The 21,382-nt window shown below is 39.5% G+C and overlaps 1 protein-coding gene across 5 annotated transcripts in view; it reads right to left on the minus strand.

The window, feature by feature from the left end:
- Positions 1 to 21,382, minus strand: part of LOC307179631 (CUB and sushi domain-containing protein 1-like) — a 958,766-nt gene that overhangs the window by 610,783 nt on the left and 326,601 nt on the right. For all 5 annotated transcript variants that reach the window (XM_079909051.1, XM_079909052.1, XM_079909048.1 and 2 more), the window contains exon 2: positions 13,070 to 13,286. In XM_079909051.1, coding sequence (XP_079765177.1) covers positions 13,070 to 13,286 — 217 coding nt within the window. The remainder of the gene's footprint in view (positions 1 to 13,069; positions 13,287 to 21,382) is intronic.

The following is a 21,382-nucleotide window of genomic DNA, read 5'->3' on the forward strand; positions in this document are numbered from 1 at the left end:
TGTGGATCCGAGGGTAAACACGGCTCTTACTCTGGAACCCAGGGTGGCCTAACCAGGACAGAGGCTCGGCCGGTCCTCGGGCACCCAGGGCTCCCCACCCTGGACACTACTCTCCAGATAGAGCTGGGGTTTGGTCAGTTCAGTACACCTCAGGCAGCCGGCGAGGAAGTCGACGCAAACGTACAGTCACACATAGAGAAAAACCCAGGAACTCACTTGCATCCTGGGGCGTGCTGTTCCTCCGGACAGCTGCGGGGTGTCTCTGTGCTTCCCAGGAAACCACCGCGGGGTTCCTGGAGTCCTTCTCCTGGAGAGTAGCCTCGGGTCTTTGCACTCTCCAGAGCCCAGTCGACTTCCAGCCCCTCCACAGGGGCCCCTCCAGCAGGAAATCTTCTTTTGCACACCGTGGGGCACGTCCGCAGGCCGGGGCCTGGTCCTGGCGGAGGTACTGAGGGCCCCCCGGGAAAGCAAACAGGAGCCCGGAAGATGCGCTGTGCAGCTTGGGGCCTGTGGGGCAGCAAGTCTGGGTCCCGAAGGAGGAGGGCGGGAGAGGATGCCCGAGATGCGTTGACGAAGGCGGGCGACTCAGAGAACCGCAGAGTCCAGTTGGGGAGCCGCCGCACGGATCACCCTCCCGCCAGGAAACCGAGCTCAAGGGCTCTCGGGAGACGGGCGCGGCCTGATTTAACCTCTTACCAATCAGGGAAGTTCCCTTAATCAGGAAGTAATTGGAAACTGCTGTGGCTAATTGGAAGGCGCCCCAGCCAGTCAGGCCCGCGTTTCTGCTTGGCGGCCATTGGCTGTAGCTGAGGAGCTGGTGCCGCGTTGATACTGACCACGACCTCACCAGGAGGTCCCGCCACTGTCTTACACCTGCTTTGTTTCACGTATTCGCATCGTCCTTCTGGTTCCAGCAGGCCTGGGAGTTCGAGGCCCTGCTCTAACAAGTGGCAAAGGAACACGCGCCAGTCACAAGGGCGCCCCCCTTGGCTTTTGCTGGTAGTGCGGGTCCATGGGGGCGGAGGTGGCCTGGGGTTCAGGCACCGGGGCGCCTTGACACTGAAAAGGGATGATGGGGGATAACGGCCACGGAGGGTCCGTGAACAGCTGTGAGAAACAGAAGCTGCCTCCTTGAAGGAAGACACTTTGAGAAACTTTCAGGAGGCCCCCGTTTCGTTTATCTCAGTTTTCCTCTTTGGGCTGAAAGGTGACAGGTTGTATGAAGCATTCACTTGTATCCTTTCTTGCGCACTCTCTGATTCTCCCTCTCGAGGGGAACATACCCCTGCTCATTGGGGGACTGCTTCCTTGAAACAGAGAGCCAGCTATACAGATTCTGGGTTTATACTAGTGATTTCTAAAATAAAAAAGTAACAGATGTTGGTGATAAAGTATACGTGAGTAGTACTGGTGAGTAGCAGTCTAACTATAGCCACGACCCTGCGTCTTCCATTTGAGGGTTTAGTGTGGGATCAATACAATCTTTGAGCTTGGGAAGTTGTATTGACAACAAGGTTCAGAGACAAAATTGTCTAATCTTCCACTGATTGTGAAACAGAGGCCAACAAGAACTGGCCTCTGGGCAGGAAGCCAAGGAAATCCAATTAGGGTCAGTGACCCAGGGGGCAGAGGTTGGGAGGGCAGGGCTCGAGATCATTCTGAGGAAGTTCACACAGGCAGGCTTTATTCCCCACTCACTTAAGGACCCTCCCCAAGCTGCCTCCCCCTCAGGGCAAGTATGAACCAAAGAAAGGCTGTGAGGGTTTTATTCACTTATATCTACCACCTGGAATCTATGAGCAACTTTCCGAACCCTGCTTGAGTTAATACTTCAGGTTCTAAGAGGTAAGGCAGGGGAGATGTAAGCCAGGACAAAACTGCGGTTCAGAAAAGGGCCAATAGCTCCGCTCCTGGAAACCTTATTTGAAAGAATTTTCTAAATTTACAGGCTTCTGGGCTGTAAACACTCTTAATCGCTTATACAATTTTTATATATAATACTGTTGCCTAGTTAAATGCACAAACTCATAAAATGTCTAAATATCAAGTTTACTCCAGGATAACAGTTTTTAAAGGTCTGAGACAAGATGGCTTCTAAGATAAATATTTGCCTTTTGATTATTTTTCAGTACATTCAGATACAAAGTCGATCGTATTTATACGCACAGGGTGGGTGACTGTTTATTATAGTAAAAGAAAGAACTGTTTTAAGTTCTAAGTAATATCCTATTCCTTTTTTTTTTAAATTTTGTGAATTGAAAGTGTATGACACACTTTTGTATATAGCGTCCATTTCTTTACAATTATTTTGTAAACAACTAATGTACATTTATTCAATCAAAACACACTGGTTTAGTGTGTTCTAAGTGCTCAGCTTCTGTTGGGGATGAAAGCATAAATCAGTACAGGTGTTGCTATCCAAACACTTAAAAGGGACGGGGAGAGGAAAAGTACATTTTAAACTTAAAAAAAATCATTCACCTACAAATCTAGTCATCCACACAAAATTAATTTAAAATCTTGGAAATTCTAAGAAATCTGATTATTTTTAGCTCCTTCTTACTTTTTACTATGGAGAGCTTCCCAGTAAGTCATTTGAACAGACTATCTTTGCAGATTCACTATTATACAGAATAATAAAATTCAATTAATATCTTACCGACTTTTGGACACTTTATGTTTCTTTTCCCAGAAACCGAGGACTGAAATAATAATAATTTTATTTCCTTTTGAGAGAGAAGGTAAAAATGATTCTTGGTGAAATCTGATGATATGTAATACGGTGGAAATCCCATTTGCTTGCTGACACAATCCTGCAGGAGACCCCATCATTTTCGATCACTTCAATCAGTCCATCCGCCTAGCTACCTCTGCACAGCAGAAATGTAACTGTCAGTTCCAGAGAGTTCTCGTTTACCTTTTTCAGCTTGGGTCTTCGCATAGAAAAACAATATTGAGAGAAATGTAGAGGCCAGATATACATAGAGGTACAGGTATAGATGGTTGTATACAGATGGTTTACTGCTGTAAACAGGGAATTTTCATCCTTGGCATTTTTGACATTTGGTGGAAGACAATTCTTTGTCATATGGGGCTGTCCTACGTGTTGTCCTGTGTGTTGTAGGACATTCATCAGCATCTCTGTACTGTACCTGCCACATCCTAGGAGCATCCCCACCCAACTGTGACAATAATGTCTTCAGACATTACCAAATGTCCCCTGGGGCATAACATCACCCCTCGTTGAGAACCACTGATATAAATATAGATATAGATTAATAGATGGAAGAGAGAGAGAAAAACATCAAAATGGAGATATTCATAGGCACAGAGATAGAAATAACTACCTCCACAAGAATTCCAAAGATAGAGCATATACATACTTACAGAAAGAAACCACCCAAACGCTGATCCAAATAGATACATGCACCGCCAAATGCACAGCAGCACTATTGACAACAGCCAAGATATAGACGCAACCTAAGTGTCCACTGACGGATGAATGGATAAAAAAGATATGGTACAACCAGTCAGAATGGCCATCATCAAAAAATCTACAAACCATAAATGCTGGAGAGGGTGTGGAGAAAAGGGAACCCTCCTGCACTCTTGGTAGGAATGTAAATTGACACAGCCACTATGGAGAACAGTATGGAGGTTCCGTAAAAAACTAAAAATAGAACAACCATACGACCCAGCAATCCCACCACTGGGCATATACCCTGAGAAAACCATCGTTCAAAAAGATTCGTGTACCACAATGTTCATTGCAGCACTATTTACAATAGCCAGACATGGAAGCAACCTAAATGTCATAGACAGATGAATGGATAAAGAAGATGTGGCACATACATACAATGGACCATTACTCAGCCATAAAAAGAAATGAAATTGAGTTATTTGTAGTGAGGTGGATGGACCTAGAGACTGTCATACAGAGTGAAGTAAGTCAGAAAGAGAAAAACAAATACCATATGCTAATACATAAATATGGAATCTAAAAAAAAAAGGTTCTGATGAACCTAGGGGAAGGACAGAAATAAAGACACAGATGTAGAGAATGGACTCGAGGACACAGGGAGGGGGAAGGGTAAGCTGGGACAAAGTGAGAGAGTGGCATGGACATACACACACTGCCAAATGTAAAATAGATAGCTAGTGGGAAGCAGCCACATAGCACAGGGAGATCAGCTCGGTGCTTTGTGACCACCTAGAGGGGTGGGATAGGGAGGGTGGGAGGGAGACGCAAGAGGGAGAAGATATGGGGATATATGTATATGTATAGCTGATTCACTTTGTTATACAGCAGAAACTAACACACCATTGTAAAACAATTATACTCCAATAAAGATGTTATAAATAAATAAATAAATGAATAAATAAATAAGATATGGTAAATATATACAATGGAAAACAACTCAGCCATAAAAAAAGAATGAACTTTTGCCATCTTCAACAACATGGATAGACCTGGAGGGTATTATGCTTAATGAAATAAGTCAGACAGAGAAAGACACATATTGTATACTTTCACTTATATGTGGAATCTAAAATATAAAAGAAACACGTGAATATAAGAATGAATATAACAAAATAGAAACAGACTCACAGACAGAGGGGAAGCTAGTGGTTACCAGGGGGGAGGGGGAAGACGGAGGGGCGGGATAGGGGTAGGGGATTAAAAGGTACAAACTACTATGTATAAAATAAATAAGCCACAAGGAATATAGGCAATAGTTTATAGTAACTACAAACGGAGTATAACTTTTAAAAATTGTGAATCACTATGTTATACACCTGAAACTCATATAATATTGTACATCAACTATATCTCAGTTCTTAAATAAAAGGGTAACAACAACAATAACAAAACCTCCCCTACCCCTAGCCTGCTGTGAACACTAAGAGAGCCATACGTTTTCTGGATTAAGGCAGCATTTTATCTTGATTAAAATTACAACGGCTGGTAGGCAGCCCTCTGGGAGCCCTCAGGGTGGACAGATGCCTTTATTCTCCTTCCCACAGCATCCTTGAAATCGCTACATCATGCTGCAATTATATATAAGAAAGGCATACGCCGGGTTCCACCATCATCCAGAATTTGATGTTTTATTATGAGATTACATATTGTTTATTCAAGAAAATAAAATATTGAGTGAAATTGGACAATCCAATACTACTGTAATTTATAAATGTAAAATATAGTGAGAGATCTCTTCATATCAGCAAATAAAGATCCCATTCATTATTTTTAATGGTACATTGTAATACATATATCCTCTAACTTATTTAACTAGTCTCTATAGAAGGATAGACATTCTTGAGTTTGTTTTTAATACCATCAAAATGCACCCATAAGCATTTCATTCCATGTGTTGTGTCATATTTGAAGGTAATTTTGTAGAATAAATTCTTAGCTGGACTTGCTGAAGGAAAGAGCTTGTACATAATTTTTAAATTTGAGAGAAATTTCAAAATTCTATCCAAAAATAACTGCTGCAATTCGTAATTCTACCAACAGGATATAAAGGCATTTGTCTAATACCCTCAAAAACTCTGAGTTCTCAAAAATTTTTAAGTTTTGCCATTCAGACTGGTGAGATATATTGCATGACTGTTTTAATTTTCTTGAAATACACTTATTACCATGGACTGTTATATTTGAACTCCTTGTTCATACTTTTACCTGGTTTTCTATTAAATGATTTATCTTATTGCTTATAGTTCTGACAGTGTATGTTATAAATTAAGAAAATAACTCCCTGTGTCTCACACTACTGTAAACCCTTTTTCTCGATTTGTCATTTGGCTTTTGGCTTTTAAATTTGAGGAAGTCAAATTCTTCAGTCATTTTCTCCATGACTTCTAAATTATGTGTACTGAAGAAGTTCTTTCTGGTATTTTTATTATTGCATATTATTATTTAAATTGATGATCCAACATATTTATTTTAAATAGTAAAGACAAGATTTTATATTATAAAGTTGTGTCTCCTTTCACGTTCCCATGACCAATACCTCAAAATAGCTTTGTCTGCTGAAAATGCAGTCCTGTCGCAAAGCATTTATTAATCTTCTTTTTCTTTCATCCTCTTTTTGAAACTCTGAATGCCTTTCCATATGTCTACATTTATGCAAGAGAAATGTCCTAGGAGTTGGGGGCTTTGGGAATATTTTCCTCACACATATATTTATGATTATTCAAAAGACTCCTTTGCCCATATTAATATGGTTTGCTACTTTCAAAATGACCAAGATACTGAAATGAACCATCCATTTTTGGCTCATGCAAAACCACCACCACAGCATGAATGGTAGTGGTCAGAATTCAGATACATGTGAAAACATGCTTACAGTTTTGCAAACATAGTTCTACCTACCTCCCTTAAGTGCTTTATATTTTATCTCCAGGATTTCTAATTACTAGCAACTTAATCATTTTTGTTAATAAATATGAGCCTTATAAAAATATATACACAGTTTTCAACCATATTAAAATCAGCTCGGGGATGATACGTAAGTACATATTTATACAAATACAAATATAAACATATGTTTAGGCCTCATCCTTGAATCTCTGATTTAACCGGCCTTCTCTTCCACACTAGCCAAATGCAGACAACCAACTTAAAAAGAATAAATAAATTAGTGGACTCTGCCTTACCCAATTACTATCAACCTTGCCTATGAGTTGCTAATTCAAAGCATATGCTGAGAAAGGAAATTTGGAAGCTGTATCAAATAAAATGATTTTTTAATTTCATCATCTTAAAACATGTACATAGAATAATCATCACGGCTGACAGATGCACAAACTCATGGGAACATGATAGGTTTATAGGAGACGACCTAACACTGCCACTGTCCCCCTCAGCACCTCTGCACCGTGCCCACTAGGACAGGAGGCCCGGTTTGATCAGATCCCTAAGCATTGGTTGGGCTACTGGGCTTTGCCAGCCTGAGGCTTCAGCCCTGTGGGCTTCAGCTCCTCACGAAGGCTATAAGGCCCACCTCTCTGGGGCCCTCCCTCACTACGTGTTGGTCTGATCATGCCAGCCATTCCTTCTACTCCCTGACCCTGTGGCTGGCCGAATGTGATAAGATGGCAAGACATGTCTTTGGTATGAGTATGATGTTCCAGTCCCTACAGAAGCTTTTATACACACTTCATCCTATGTTTCTCAGAGTCTTAAATGGGGCATGAGTCACCAGCCAAGCTAAAAATAAAATGATGCTTTGATTTTTATCTGACTACGTGTCTGTGAACGGTTCCCTCAGAACCTCATAATGGCAATGGGGGACAGTACGGCAGAATTTAGACACTGCCAGGCCTCTAGTCTAATTTAATCCAAATGCAACTGAAACCCCTTCCTAGCCCTTAAAAGCTCTGAAGTTCTAAACATCACCGGATATAGTTAATATTATACAAATTTCTTTGTTAACAAATTTTTTCAAAAAATGGAAAAAACTGATATTTTTGCATCACTTATTCATGACTTACTGATTGTAATGGCTCTGTAACATTCATCTCTTACCTCTTCATTACCATCACTGCAGAAATTTAGGGGTAATCTTGTAAAAGTCAGAGGAAGATAAAGCCAAGATAACTGCCAAAGCTATTTTCTTAGGACTTGTATTTTACGATAATCATGGGATATACATATTGATTTTCCACATTTGCGTGGTACAATTTTCCTTCATAGGTTCACTTTTATTTACTTTTTGAGGTTATAATGGGATTTATTTTCCAAGTTTCGTATTATAATGTTATCATAATTGGAAACTGATGTCAACTTCAATTATTATTATTATTTTTTTCGGTATGCGGGCATCTCACTGTTGTGGCCTTTCCCGTTGCGGAGCACAGGCTCCGGACGCGCAGGCTCAGCGGCCATGGCTCACAGGCCCAGCCGCTCCACGGCATGTGGGATCCTCCCGAACCGGGGCACGAACCCGTGTCCCCTGCATCGGCAGGTGGACTCTCAACGACTGCGCCACCAGGGAAGCCCCAACTTCAATTATTTTTGATTTGGGGACAAATCGAAAAAACACGACTTCATATTTAGAGAACATCTACAGGATATAAAAGTCTCTCATGCTCACCTAGAGGAGAGAGTTATATTAAGTCATGCTGGCTTGTACACAGAGAGCACAGAGAGGAGTGGTCCTGAATCAGGAGTAGCTTAAATCAAAATCATTCCGTGAAGATTTATTGACTGTATTAAAGTCATCTATGTCATCACCAGAGAAGACAGTCGTGGCACATTCCTTGGCCTTGGAGGATGTATGTTCTATTTGTCATACTAGAACACAAAGATATACAACCTTCCACAAAAGGCAACTTGAGAGACAGTGTGATTTCAAAGGAGTGCTTGATTCAAGATCTATGTTAGTTACAAGTGCTAAAGGAGTTCAGAAAAAAAAAAAAAAGACTTCTTTGGTGGGGTTGTTTTTTAACTTGGGATGCACAGGGCCAATTTCCTGAAATAAATATAATGTGAAATGGGTTTTGAAAGCTGGATATAATGTAGGCAGGCAGAGGGAAGGATGAAGAATATTACAGTATATTATATTCTCTTATAAGGTCAGCTCAAGGAATAACTCATAGACCCATTCAGCTAAATACGAAAACTCCCCTAGCACTATAGCCTGAATGTCTGTGGCCTCCCAAATTCATATGTTGAAATCCTCACCCCCAACATGGCGGTATTTGAAGGTGGGAACTTTGGGACGTGATTATGGAGAATGTAGCCCTCATGAATGGGATTAGCACCCTTTTAAAAGAGACCCTGGAGACCTCCCTTGCTCCTTGCACAGTATGAAGACACTGAAAGCCTAGATTGACACAGACAGCCCCTAGGAACCAAGAAACAGGCCCTCCTGAGACACCAAATTTGCTGGTACCTTGATCTTGAACTTTCAGCCTCCAGAGCTACAGGAAATAAATCCCCACTGATTTTAAGCCCCACAGTCTGTGGTATCCTATTATAGCAACCAGAGTGGACTGAAACACACAGGGAAAATATGGAAGAGGCGGAAGGCCAGAAGTGTACTTTGCACTTGGTAGGGTTCCTTGAATATCGGGGTCACGTTGACTAGAGTGCTTATCTTACTGGCAACATAGAATGAGGACAGGACTGTGGCAAATGTTTCAGAATTAGAGGGGGGTGAGCCTGGGGCCAGCATATTATCATCTCCATGTACCGGTCAACCTGTGTGCATGGGTCAACCTCGCATAGAATGGTACTTCGTGGAGTGTTTTCTGTGAGGATCAAAGCAGGTTGTGGTTTATAAAGAGATGTTGCAAAATAAAACATGTAGGGTTAGACTTCTGTGGAGGTCTGAGAATCAGGAGGAGGTACAGAGTCAATATGGCCAGAGATTCAAAAAATGGCAGGAATATGACAGCTCATAAAAACCAGTGAGGGCAGGACTTCCCTGGTGGCACAGTGGTTTAAGAATCCGCCTGCCAATGCAGGGGACATGGGTTCGAGCCCTGGTCTGGGAGGAATCCCACATGCCGCAGAGCAACTAAGCCCGTGCGCCACAACGACTGAGCCTGTGCTCTGGAGCCCGCGAGCCACAACTACGGAGCCCGCATACCACAACTACTGAAGCCCATGCGCCAAGAGCCCGTGCTCCACAAGAAGAGAAGCCACCGCAATGAGAAGCCCGCGCACCGCAACAAAGAGTAGCCCCTGCTCGCCGCAACTAGAGAAAGCCCGTGTGCAGCAAGGAAGACCCAGCGCTGCCAAAAATAAACAAATACATAAATAAATAGATTTATTTAAAAAAAACAAACCAGGAACTAGGGTTTTAATTCTAGATCGCTCAGGAACAGATTTCTATTCCTAATTTTGAGTTTAATATTTTCTCTTAGGCTCACAAGAAGTCTTAATTTCATGCTCAGTATTTACATACTAAAAGTTAATTTATCGATGGAGACATAAATCATATATGCGTTTGTGTTATATATACATTTTTGTTTCCTTTAAAGATTTCTTGTTACATAGCGTAAATCATATATTTTTACTAAATTTCAAGTTACAATGTAAACATCTGTAATTCTAACCTCCAAATTCTGTTTTGTTAGTTGGGGATTACATCTAAATCATATGCTACTTATTAAAAGTTCTCTACTGTAGTTACACAAAAGAAATTTCTTTATATAAAATGATCAAGTTGTTAATATGTTTGTTTTTTTGTTAGTGCACATTTTGAGCTGATAAAAACAGCATTTGTACAGAAGTAAAACAACTACAGACCATGAAAGCTCTAAGCGATAACTTTCCTGACAACTCAGTGAATCGGCAGCTCACACATCAATCCTCTCACAAAAGTCCCTTCGTTTGAATTCCAGAGCTGCTTTAAGTGCTGTGAGTTAATCGTATTTGAGAAATAAACAACTGTTCCAAGATATAATGGGAAACAAACAGCATTAGAGTCTCCACCTCAACCCTGTTAATTAGATTTCAATACTATTTATAACGATTTTGCCCATCACCTAATGTTGAAATGTTGCAACCTGCTCACACATTTGCCCTAATAATGAGGAAATTTCCTATTTCACAACATTATTTATTTTCCTATTTCACATCATTCTTTATTCAAATTTTATAATTGTAGAGACCTATACTGCTTGGCAGTCATTACTGGAATTCTGCTTCTGATATGTTTTGCCAATTTGTTAGGACACCTGGCACGCAGGCGCAGCAACGAAGACCCAATGCAGCCCAAAAAAAAAAAAAAAAAAAAATTTAAAAATTTAAAAAATAAATAAATAAAATAAATGAATTTTAAAAAAATGAAGCTGTTAAAAATATATTAAAAAATCTAAGTGAGTAAACATACATATAACTCAACAATGTTGATGAAGCTTTCTGAGTCACAGCTATTAATTTATATACTATTCACAAGTACCTCAGGATAAAATACAATGAGTCTAACTGTTCTAACCTTAATATTTCTACTGCTGATCCTGTTATAATACTGAAGATGACAGGTATGCGGTTTTCTAAACTTTATAGTTATTAACCTATAAAGTGATCATAATATCAACTTAAGAACATAAGAGAATACTAAATTGTCCAAAGACAGGTAGTTGAGTAAATTAACATTTAAGACAGGTTTCCTTTAGAATAGGATAGAATTATAGCAATTATAATAGAGTTATAGGGAATGGAAATATTGACAGAAATTTTTTAAAATTTTATAAGCAGTATGAGTTTAATTACTTTGGAAACACTCCTCTTCCCCCGCCCCACCCCAATAATGCCTGAACCTAGAAAGGTACATAAATATGACCAAAAATACTTCAAAATAATAGATTTGAAGATCATTTGATCATTTGAAGATCAAAATAATAGATTTGAAGATCATTTGAACATGAACATCATCAGAACATGAGCGCTTTACAGCTGGACAGTAAATTACAAACCACATCCAACAGATGATCAATCTGGTTGCGTTTGTGACGGCTCCTGGGAAAGTTTTCTTGTGGGCGCTCAGCGCTCTTCCTCACAGAGCAATATTTTTTACTTTCATATGCAATAGGCATTTGTCTTTCATTGAAAGAGAATGAGTTACTTTTTAACACAGAGGCATATGACTTAATATTTGAGTAAACTAGATTCTCTATTTTTTGTCACAATGCTTTCTATTATTACAAAACAGCACTATTCCCTAGTAGAATCTTTTGTGTGGATGAAAAGGTAGTAATAGTTAGAAGAGCATGAAAGAGGTTAAGGCATTTTGCATCAAATTAGCAAGGACTGCAAATATGGATACTTTGTCCAAACATCCAAATGTTGGCCCACACATGTCAGACAGGAAGAAAGAAAGTTTACCTAACAAATCCATAAAGGAGGTAGCTGTATGCAATATGTCTCAGAAAGGGCAACTGGAAAAGCGTTTCTAAAAACAGACAGTAACATTGGAGACGACTCAGAAAAAACTACAAGGTATTTTATATTTGAAAATGCATAAAGAAATGAAAATAAAATATTTGAAATATATTCAAATTCTATACTTAACATATTGACTATATAGTTAATATATATTGATATTTATATATATTAATATTATATATTTATTAATATATAATACTAATATATATAGTATTAATCTATTAACTAGATGTAAAAATACAATTATGCATTTTTATAGCCAGAGATTTTTCTCAATTCACAAAATTGTAAATAAAGTATATCATTTTTGTATATTACTGCTAAGATTAGCATGAATGCCATTTTATTCATCTAAGCAGCACAATTCCTTCCGCCTACTGTCAGTTTTTCTACAAGACCCTATATTCAACAAACTTAATCTCTAATGTAGAAGTTTAAAACCAGAGGATAAAGTCTTATTTGCCGTATATGTATATATTTAAATATGTTCATCAGTTTGGCTAAGAAATTCCAATTTCTTTGAAAGGGATATTCCTCATTCTTGGCCAAAATTTAACAAAAAAAAAGATGACTATATTTGTACAGGTACAATTTTTTTTTCTTGGTGATAAATGAAAAATATAACTTAAAATCATCCCAGAAAATATTTTTCTTTCTTCATGGTAAAAAATCATAGATTCAAAGAGAAAGCTAATGAGGAGTGGAATATTCTATGATGGTGCGAACCAAAAATTCTCCAAAGAGTACAATGTTCTTTCATGTTTTTACTCCACCCACCTCCTATGTTCTTTGTATTGAATATATTCTCTGACAATATCAAGGTTCCTTTTGTTGTTCTTTAAATTGTGCTCACTTTGTGCTTTTTCTCTCAAATCCACAGTTGCTTAAAAACAATGGTGTATCATAACTTAAATTACCTTGGCAACACTGTTTTACAGATCTTGAACAATCTGATATGTATTAACGAAGTCAGTGATTGCTTTCAATAAGAAGTTACGTTCTTAGGGATTGAAAGAAGTATGCACAAAGCTCCAGTCTTTAATTTTTCTTTATAGTAACTAAAACGTTCTTTTCTGAATATTAAATTCAAATGTTAATCCCAATTAAGTTTCACAATCTGAGTATGTCAAACCTCATCTATTATAGGAAGAGCCAACACTTTACCTCACTTTCAAATTCCCTTGTTGGAGCTGTCCATCATACACCGATAAAATATCAAAATCTTCTTCAAGAGCAAAGGTGTGGAATGACAATTGTATCCGATTGCGTTCTCCCGTGATGATAATCCAGGTGCAGTTAGCATAGTTTGGGTAACCATGGGGAAACCCTGGACTCTCAATGGTGCCATTGGGACCCTGGACTAAGCCTCCACAGTTCTGACCTGAAAAAGAAAACACACCAAAAAGCATATAAGTTTGGCCTATCTTTAGTATATTCTTTTAAAAATTTTCCAACCATTTGGTAATTGTTTTTTGGCCACACCATGTGGCTTGCAGGATCTTATTTCCCCGACCAGGGATTGAAGCCAAGCCACTAGAATTGAAAGCCCAGAATCCTAACCACTAGGCCACCAGGGAACTCCTTGGCCAATTTTTATAATGACTTATTGTGTGAGCCTTCATGCACAAATACTGAATGATAAATTGTAGTGGTGTTCTCCAGTGTTAAAAGATAGAGAATAACTCCTCCCTAAAAAAAAAAAAAAAAGAGAAGGAAAAGACGGAAATATACATTTGGGTACTCATATTACAAATTTGGGGAAATTTTGTTTACATCTTCAACCATATCAGACTGCCACATTTGTGAAACAAAGTTGGTGCCAACTGTCTGCACATTATCATGAGGAAACACTGCCCACAAGATCCTTGCTGGGGAAATTAAATTGACAGATTAAAAAAAAACATTAAATCACTCTCTAAATACATACACAGATGAATATATCTAAAGGAGTGCGATCTGAGGTATGTACTATGAAGAGTTAGGTAAAAACCATGCTCAAACTTCAAACTATTTGCACCCACATTGGTTAAAGTCCCACAAAGCCAAAGAATAAAATGAGACCACGGGGAATCTTACCCAGTTGAAAACAAAAGGTGTTAGGAGAAATTAAATTATGCGGAAATGAAGGAGCAAGCCGACCAGCAAAATAAGGGCCCTCCCCTCTATGGATGTCTTCCTGTTTATCTGGTAGGATTTACTGGATGACAGAGAAGGGAGCTGTTTGTTGAAATGATGGGCTCCACTAAAGAAAAGGCTCAGAATCAGGAACGGGTAAGTTTAGGTTTCCTTACTCAGGTTTGTAGGGTAACCCACACTTCGCTCACCCGTCTTATTCTTGCTTCTCTGAAAGAGGAGGAATTATGATAGCTCTAATGTTCAAGAGCTACATATTTGATGTTGTGATTAAAGTAAGAGATATTTATTTGGTTTTGTCCCCTCTGGCACAGAGCTCCTTAATCTCTTGGAATTTCCTAAATGAAGGGGGTGGTGGTGTTTTGTTATGTTAATGGAGCACATTTTGGACCACACCTAGGGATGGGGCTGGTTGCCAGGAGAACATCACCACGTGATTAGAGGGTTGCAACTTTCAGTCCCAACCTCCTGACTTTTAGAGGGAAGGGGGGAGGGGCTGGAGGTTGAATCAATCCCAATGGACAATGATTTGATCAGTCATGCTTGTGTAATGAAGCTTCATCAAAGATCTCAAAAAACGGGGCTCAGAGAGCTTCCAGGTTGGTGAACACCTGGAAATACTGGGAGACCGGTGAGCTCAGAGAAGGCAGAGAAGGCTCAGCACCCCTTCCCCATGCCTTGCCCTGGGCAATTCTTCATCTGGCTGTCCACTCCTATCCTTTAATAAACCAGTAATCTAATGAATAAACAGATTTCCTGAATTCTGTGAGCTGCTGTAGCAAATTAATCGAACGTGAGGAGGGAGGCCTGGGAACCTCTGATTTATAGCCAGTGGGTTGGAAGTACAGGTAAGAACCTGGGCTTTCGATTGGCCTCTGAAGTGAAGGGCAGTCTTGGGGACTGAGCCCCTTACCTGTGGAATCTGATGAGAGGAATCGTAGGACACCCACTTGGCGTCCTGAGTATTGCTTGTTGGTTGGTGTGAGGAACCCTACCCTACCGGTGGAGTTGGGTGCAGGACCCAAACAACAAGAGAAGGGGGAAAGATGGGAAGGGCGGGTGAGTACCACAAAGCCCCCTCAGTTGCTGAGCAGGCTGGGAAGTGTTCCCCAGAGCTGGTTCCAGGCTCCCTCAGCCCCTCAAGATGCTGTGGCATGGACTCTACCATCGGGCTCTCCTGGCAATTCTCAGATTTCATGAGCAGTTCCAAAGAACTGGACCTTTTTTTGTCAATTGCAGCCCTGGGATGCTTGCAAGGACCTTCTGCTAAAAGGACAGCATCGGGGAGGTTAGGAACAGCCCACACCTGGACCACCGGATTGTATTGTTACCACTTGACAAACCCTAAAATCCCCCCCTTCCCAACCTCACCAATCCAACTCCTTTGGAGTATAATTGCTTTACAATGGTGTGTTAGTTTCTGCTGTATAACAAAGTGAATCAGCTATACGTATACATACATCCCCATATCTCCTCCCTCTTGTGTCTCCCTCCCACCCTCCCTATCCCACCCCTCCAGGCAGTCACAAAGCACCGATCTGATCTCCCTGTGCTATGCGGCTGCTTCCCACTAGCTATCTACCTTACGTTTGGCAGTGTATATATGTCCATGCCACTCTCTCGCTTTGTCACAGCTTACCCTTCCCCCTCCCCATATCCTCAAGTCCATTCTCTAGTAGGTCTGTGTCTTTATTCCCATCTTACCCCTAGGTTCTTCATGACATTTTTTTTTCTTAGATTCCATATATATGTGTTAGCATACGGTATTTGTCTTTCTCTTTCTGATTTCCTTCACTCTGTAGGACAGACTCCAGGTCCATCTATCCACTTCTCTTGCTCCCTGGTTTCCTCCTCACCTGTTCCTCCCACCTCCCCTTCCCACATAACCACTCCTCTATAAAAGCCTTCAGGGATATCCTAAGTGGTCCCTGTAGTTGTTTATATGTTTTCTGTGCATGACCCCAAAGTGTGTCTTCCACGACTATGGCTCAGCCAGACTGGATGAAAAAGAGCAGAGGCTAAGAGCAGGACGGGTGGATTATCTGAACTTCCCTAATAACGCATTTTAATCATCTTAACCATAACTATTACGGACATGTGAGGGAACAAAATAACTCCTATCAAATCGTTCCAACGTTGAGTTTGTCTGAGGTTAGCTCTTAAGTAGCCTCTGCAAATGGCTTGCAGTGTTTCGTTCCTTCTTAATCTGGCCAATTTCCACCAAGATGTTTAGATGTATTTAAATGTTTTGACACTAAGAATATTAAGAAACAATATTAAGAAAAATCTGGGCACACTCAGATTACTGCAATTAGTAGAAGCCCTTGAATACAAGTATTATCCTAGCTTTTATTGTTGAGCGACAAACAAAATTATTTCCCACTACATTTTACACTTAAAAAAATATTCACCATAGTAGCTCTCAGTGAGCTCAAATTTTTCACAGTAATGGTATCAAATGCTTGTGGGAGTTTGCTAAGTCTTAAAAAAAAAATTAATGAAAGGGATTTATGAGTTTAAAACCAAAGAACTAATAAGAAGCCCATTTTCCACTAACTTTAAATCTAACAATAACACTGTAACAAGTAGATATTAAAGCTGTGGGGTTTTGAAAGGTCTGTAAAGAAAACAGCTTTTCTGGTTTATCTAGCAATACGTGCTTCACAGTAAATCAAAGAGTGAAGACTTGATCATAAATTGGAGGAAAGAAAAATAAATTCAACAGAAAAAGTGTCCACTGGAAAGTAGTTACTATTATAGACCCATCATGGTGAACCAAATTATCAGATATTACGATTTTTTCTTCAAGGAATAACACTTAGGCTGCATGTGGGTACCAATTATTACAGGGTATTTTGCAGAATGAGTCACATTTGATCCAGAGATAGACTTTTCCGGGGGCCCGTTACAAACTTAGGGAAGTGCTCAAAGGTTCTTGGATGAGTGACTGTCAAGCTGGACTGCACATTGCAAACAACTGAGGAATTTTCAAAGAGATGGAGATAACGTCTAATGTAGTTGGTCTAGGCTGAGAATTTCCAAGACAATACCAGAGATCTTATGCTACTGAATGTCATGTTTTATTATAAAGCTACAATAATCTGAACGGTGTTTAATTGTGCCAACCGAGATAAAGAGCCAGTGGAACAAAAGAGAAAGTCCCCAAACCCACAGAGATACAGACACTAGTTTTATGACAAAAGTGGTGCTGCAGGGCTTGGGGAGAAAGATGGTCTTTTCAGTAGATGGTGCTGGGCCAATTGGACAACCAAACGGGAGAAATAAATCTTGATACCCACCGCACAATATACACAAACATCGGTCCCAAATGGGTTACAGATCTAAATGTAAACTGTGAAACAGTAATGCTTCCAAAAGAAACATTAAAAAAAAGAATCTTCACAACAGTGTGGTAGGCAAAGATTTCTTAAATAGCACACAAAAAGTAATAATCATAAAAGGAAAACGTGAGAAGGAAATTCAAAACAAATTTTTTAAATTGGATGTATTTCCAATCCATGTATTCATCCAATGACCTATTCACCATCTAACGAATAAACCGCACAGATCAACAAGAAAAAGGCAACACAATAGAAAAACAATAACTAGAGGTAGCTGGAGACGTAGAATCAGAGGGGATTTTTCTAAAATTGGAAAGAGGCGAAGGGATCATAAAATCTCCAGCCCTGACTACTACCCCACGCACCCACCCCAGGCCAGGGCCTGTCCTGGAGGTGTAAGGGAATAGCACTTTGTGCTAAAGAAAAACAAAAAACAAAAGAACCCAATTTATTTGGTCTTTCTTTGTGGAAGTAACAACCCCATTTTGTAACTTTTGTTCATTCCACACTTTTTTTAACATCTTTATTGGAGTATAATTGCTTTACGATGGTGTGTTAGTTTCTGCTTTCTAACAAAGTGAATCAGCTATATGTATACATATATCCCCATATCTCCTCCCTCTTGTGTCTCCCTCCCACCCTCCCTATCCCACCCCTCTAGGTGGTCACAAAGCACCGAGCTGTTCTCCCTGTGGACTCCACAAAACTTTTGATGCTACGAGGGAACTTCGAATTTGCCTGCAATTTAGTCAGTATCTCCCGACCCATGTAACTATCTCGACTTTTCCTTAAAAAAGTCGATGAAAATAATTATTTGTCTAAGCAATAGTACTACAGTGGTATCGACTAGAGTTCCTCAGAGTAAGTGGCATTAATTCAAAATCCATACTAGTACTGAATTAAGGGCACCTCCTTATAACAATTACTTTAAAGCTGTGATCTCAGCATCTTTGGGATCTAACTAAGGGTCATGCTTCCTACATACCCACAAAAATAATGGCTGCCACAATGGATAATTAAACTAAAATTATTCTCCAAATGGAAATCCGAGGATGGAAAGTCATTATAATTAACAAATGCAAATAATGTATAGCTTACATTCTTCAACTGGTACCAGAACGAATACAGGTATCATGTTAATGTCTACCTGACACAAAGATTGCTTCAATGGAAAGACATACTTTTCACTGAATAAAATAAAGCCACAGATGAAGGTACACAGATTATATATGTCATATGTATACATTTTCAGAATTTATATGCACTTTCACATGAAGATGGAGCATGGGACTTGCCAATTGTCCCACCATCCACAAACACCAAGGTTGTGGGTTCCCAGAAGAGTTTTCATCCTACCTTCCTTATATGATTTTCCACCTTGATTCTTATACTCCTTTGGGCACTTGCCTGCTACGGAGAACTCTCAAATATTCTACAAATCTTTTCTTTTTAAATTGCGGACATCTATGCTTGATTTCAATGTTGGCCTTAAACAGCCTCAAATAAGCAGATTATTTTAACTGGAAAACAATGTTAATGGACAAACTTTTAAATATTGTAAATGTAATCATACATTTATATATTGCATAATAGAAATCTACTGTAAGTACATTTGTGAATTATATTTCCTAAGGGCAATGAAATAATCAGCAATTTGCAATGATAATTTTAATCTCTTAATGAAAATTATGTTGTTTGTTCCAGGATGGAAAACTCAGTTACGACTATTCTTTAAGAAACTGTCCTTAAGGTACTGATGCTAGAAGTTACCTTGAAATCAAATATCAGTGTCAATAGGAAAAAAAGCAAGTATATATGTATCTACACCTATACATATAGTACCTATAATACCTATAATTATAGGTTACAAATAATAACCAATAATGGAAGAGAATGTAAAAAACATATATATATATGTATAATGGAATCACTTTGCTGTACATTGATACTAACACATTGTAAATCAACTATATTTCAAGACTATTTCAAAATATATATATATATATATATATATATATATATATCAGTATATGTGGAAGTCACTCACCATCCCGTTACCAAGAATAATTATTGTTGAATGTTTTTTATTATTACTGAATTATTATTCTTCAATGTTTTTTCCAATGTACACTTTAACGGTGCTATATTACCTGATGTATAATATGTGAGCAATTTGTTTTGGGCTGACTCTACGTTTGCCAGTCCTAGGGACTGAACAGGAGACAGTAAGAACTACAGGTGTAGTACGTCTTGCTTTGTCGGTCGGTTGGCTGGTTGTTGACGTTGTTTTTTCTGAGAAGCTACATAAGATCGCCTGGGCCTCAACAAGGAGACTGCAGGGAAAATCCCAAGTCCTGAGAGCAGTGTAGCTCATGACGGTCAGATGAGGTGCAGCGCTGGAGGCCGGAGAACCCATTCTGGGAAAGGCAGGGCTAATGTGCTCTAGGACAGTTCCCTGCGTTGAAAGTCAGTCTTGGAAACACTCAGCTGAGCAAATAGCATCCTGCCCTGGTCACGCCTGAGATGCAACGGCCCCTCTGCTCTGAAGGGTCACCACACTTGGGTCTGTGCCTCACCCAGATCCTACTCTCTGAATTGTGCCACGGTTCAGCACACACCTTTCACGTCCTAGAAGAGAGCATTCGCTGAGATGATTCATCCTGATTCACTGTAAGCGTTTGATGAATGAACGTACATATACACAAATGCCTTCCTGACTCCACAAGCTGTTGAAACTGCTGTTTCCCTCAATTCTGGACCTGCTGACCCATTCCTGGAAAGTAACGGAGGTAGACGACATAATATTTGTAAACTCACATGCAAGCGTCTGACACCTACTATCTTGTTTAATTCTTGCACAGCCTTTAAGGTAGGAAGTAGCTTAGCTTTTGCAAGCTGTTATAATAATTATTTATTTATTATCATATACTTATAGTTACATTATAGTATTCGTAACAGTTTTGCTAGCTGTTGGGATATGTATTCAGATGAAGATTTGTGATAAGGTAGTGCCTTTGCTGTATAAAACTCCTTTCTGAGAGCAAACATTTTGCCATCTGGGATGTTTTAACCTGTGGTTTGGTTCAGTGACTCCAGAAAATCATGGTCTATAATATTCAGTATGTGAAGACAGCCATACCAGGAAAGAACACTCTGTCCTGAATTCTAGTAACAAGGAAGCAGGTCACGCGACAAATGATTGCCAGGACCGCAGACGAATAATCTGGAGATGGCAACATTTGAGAAATATATAGTTGCCTTCTAACTCTCCGTCCTGATATCAACTAAAAGAGTAAATAGACTTGCGTGTACAGAGTGTGAACAAAAGCTGTATTATCATCACAACCCTGTCTCTCCTTGGAGGCGGACATCGAAAATAAATAGGTTTATGTCCTGTCTGCAACAGGCTCAGATAACCACACTGGTTCATTTTGAGAACAAGGCAATTCAGGAAGTTTTTTTGTTTGTTTGTTTTGTTTTGTTTTAATATTTATCATACTTGGTGGCTGTCTCCATTCATTCCCTTCATCCATTCTGCAAAAATAAAAATTTACATTTTTCATATATTATGTAAGTTTCTATGCAAATACAACTTTCATTACTTTCTTACAACCAGATTATGGACCTCGAAAGCTTCTCTTATTTTGGAATTTGGGTGGAAATATACTCTACACCTGTAGATCGGCTGCAAGACCGAAAATTCCCTTCTCCTATTGGATGGGTGACAACGCAGTAACTCAACAGTAAAAGAGAATGGTGCACTGTGATCCTCACTTGCTGTTTTAATTTTCCTTCATGACTAAGGAATATGATGACACGCTTATTAGAATTTCCAATATCAGGAGGCCTCGCATTTCACTCACGGCAGCAGAAGTCTCTCTGATCAGATAAGTACTTTTTTGAAGCGGTAAACAAATCAAATACGCATTAAACTCTGCTCTGCATTCATGAAACCAAGCGGGGCCTGTGCGACTCCCAGGCGAGGAGGCCCTTTTGTCCCCCG

This window comes from Stenella coeruleoalba, assembly GCF_951394435.1.
Source record: "Stenella coeruleoalba genome assembly, chromosome: 21".
Classification (NCBI taxonomy): domain Eukaryota; kingdom Metazoa; phylum Chordata; class Mammalia; order Artiodactyla; family Delphinidae; genus Stenella; species Stenella coeruleoalba.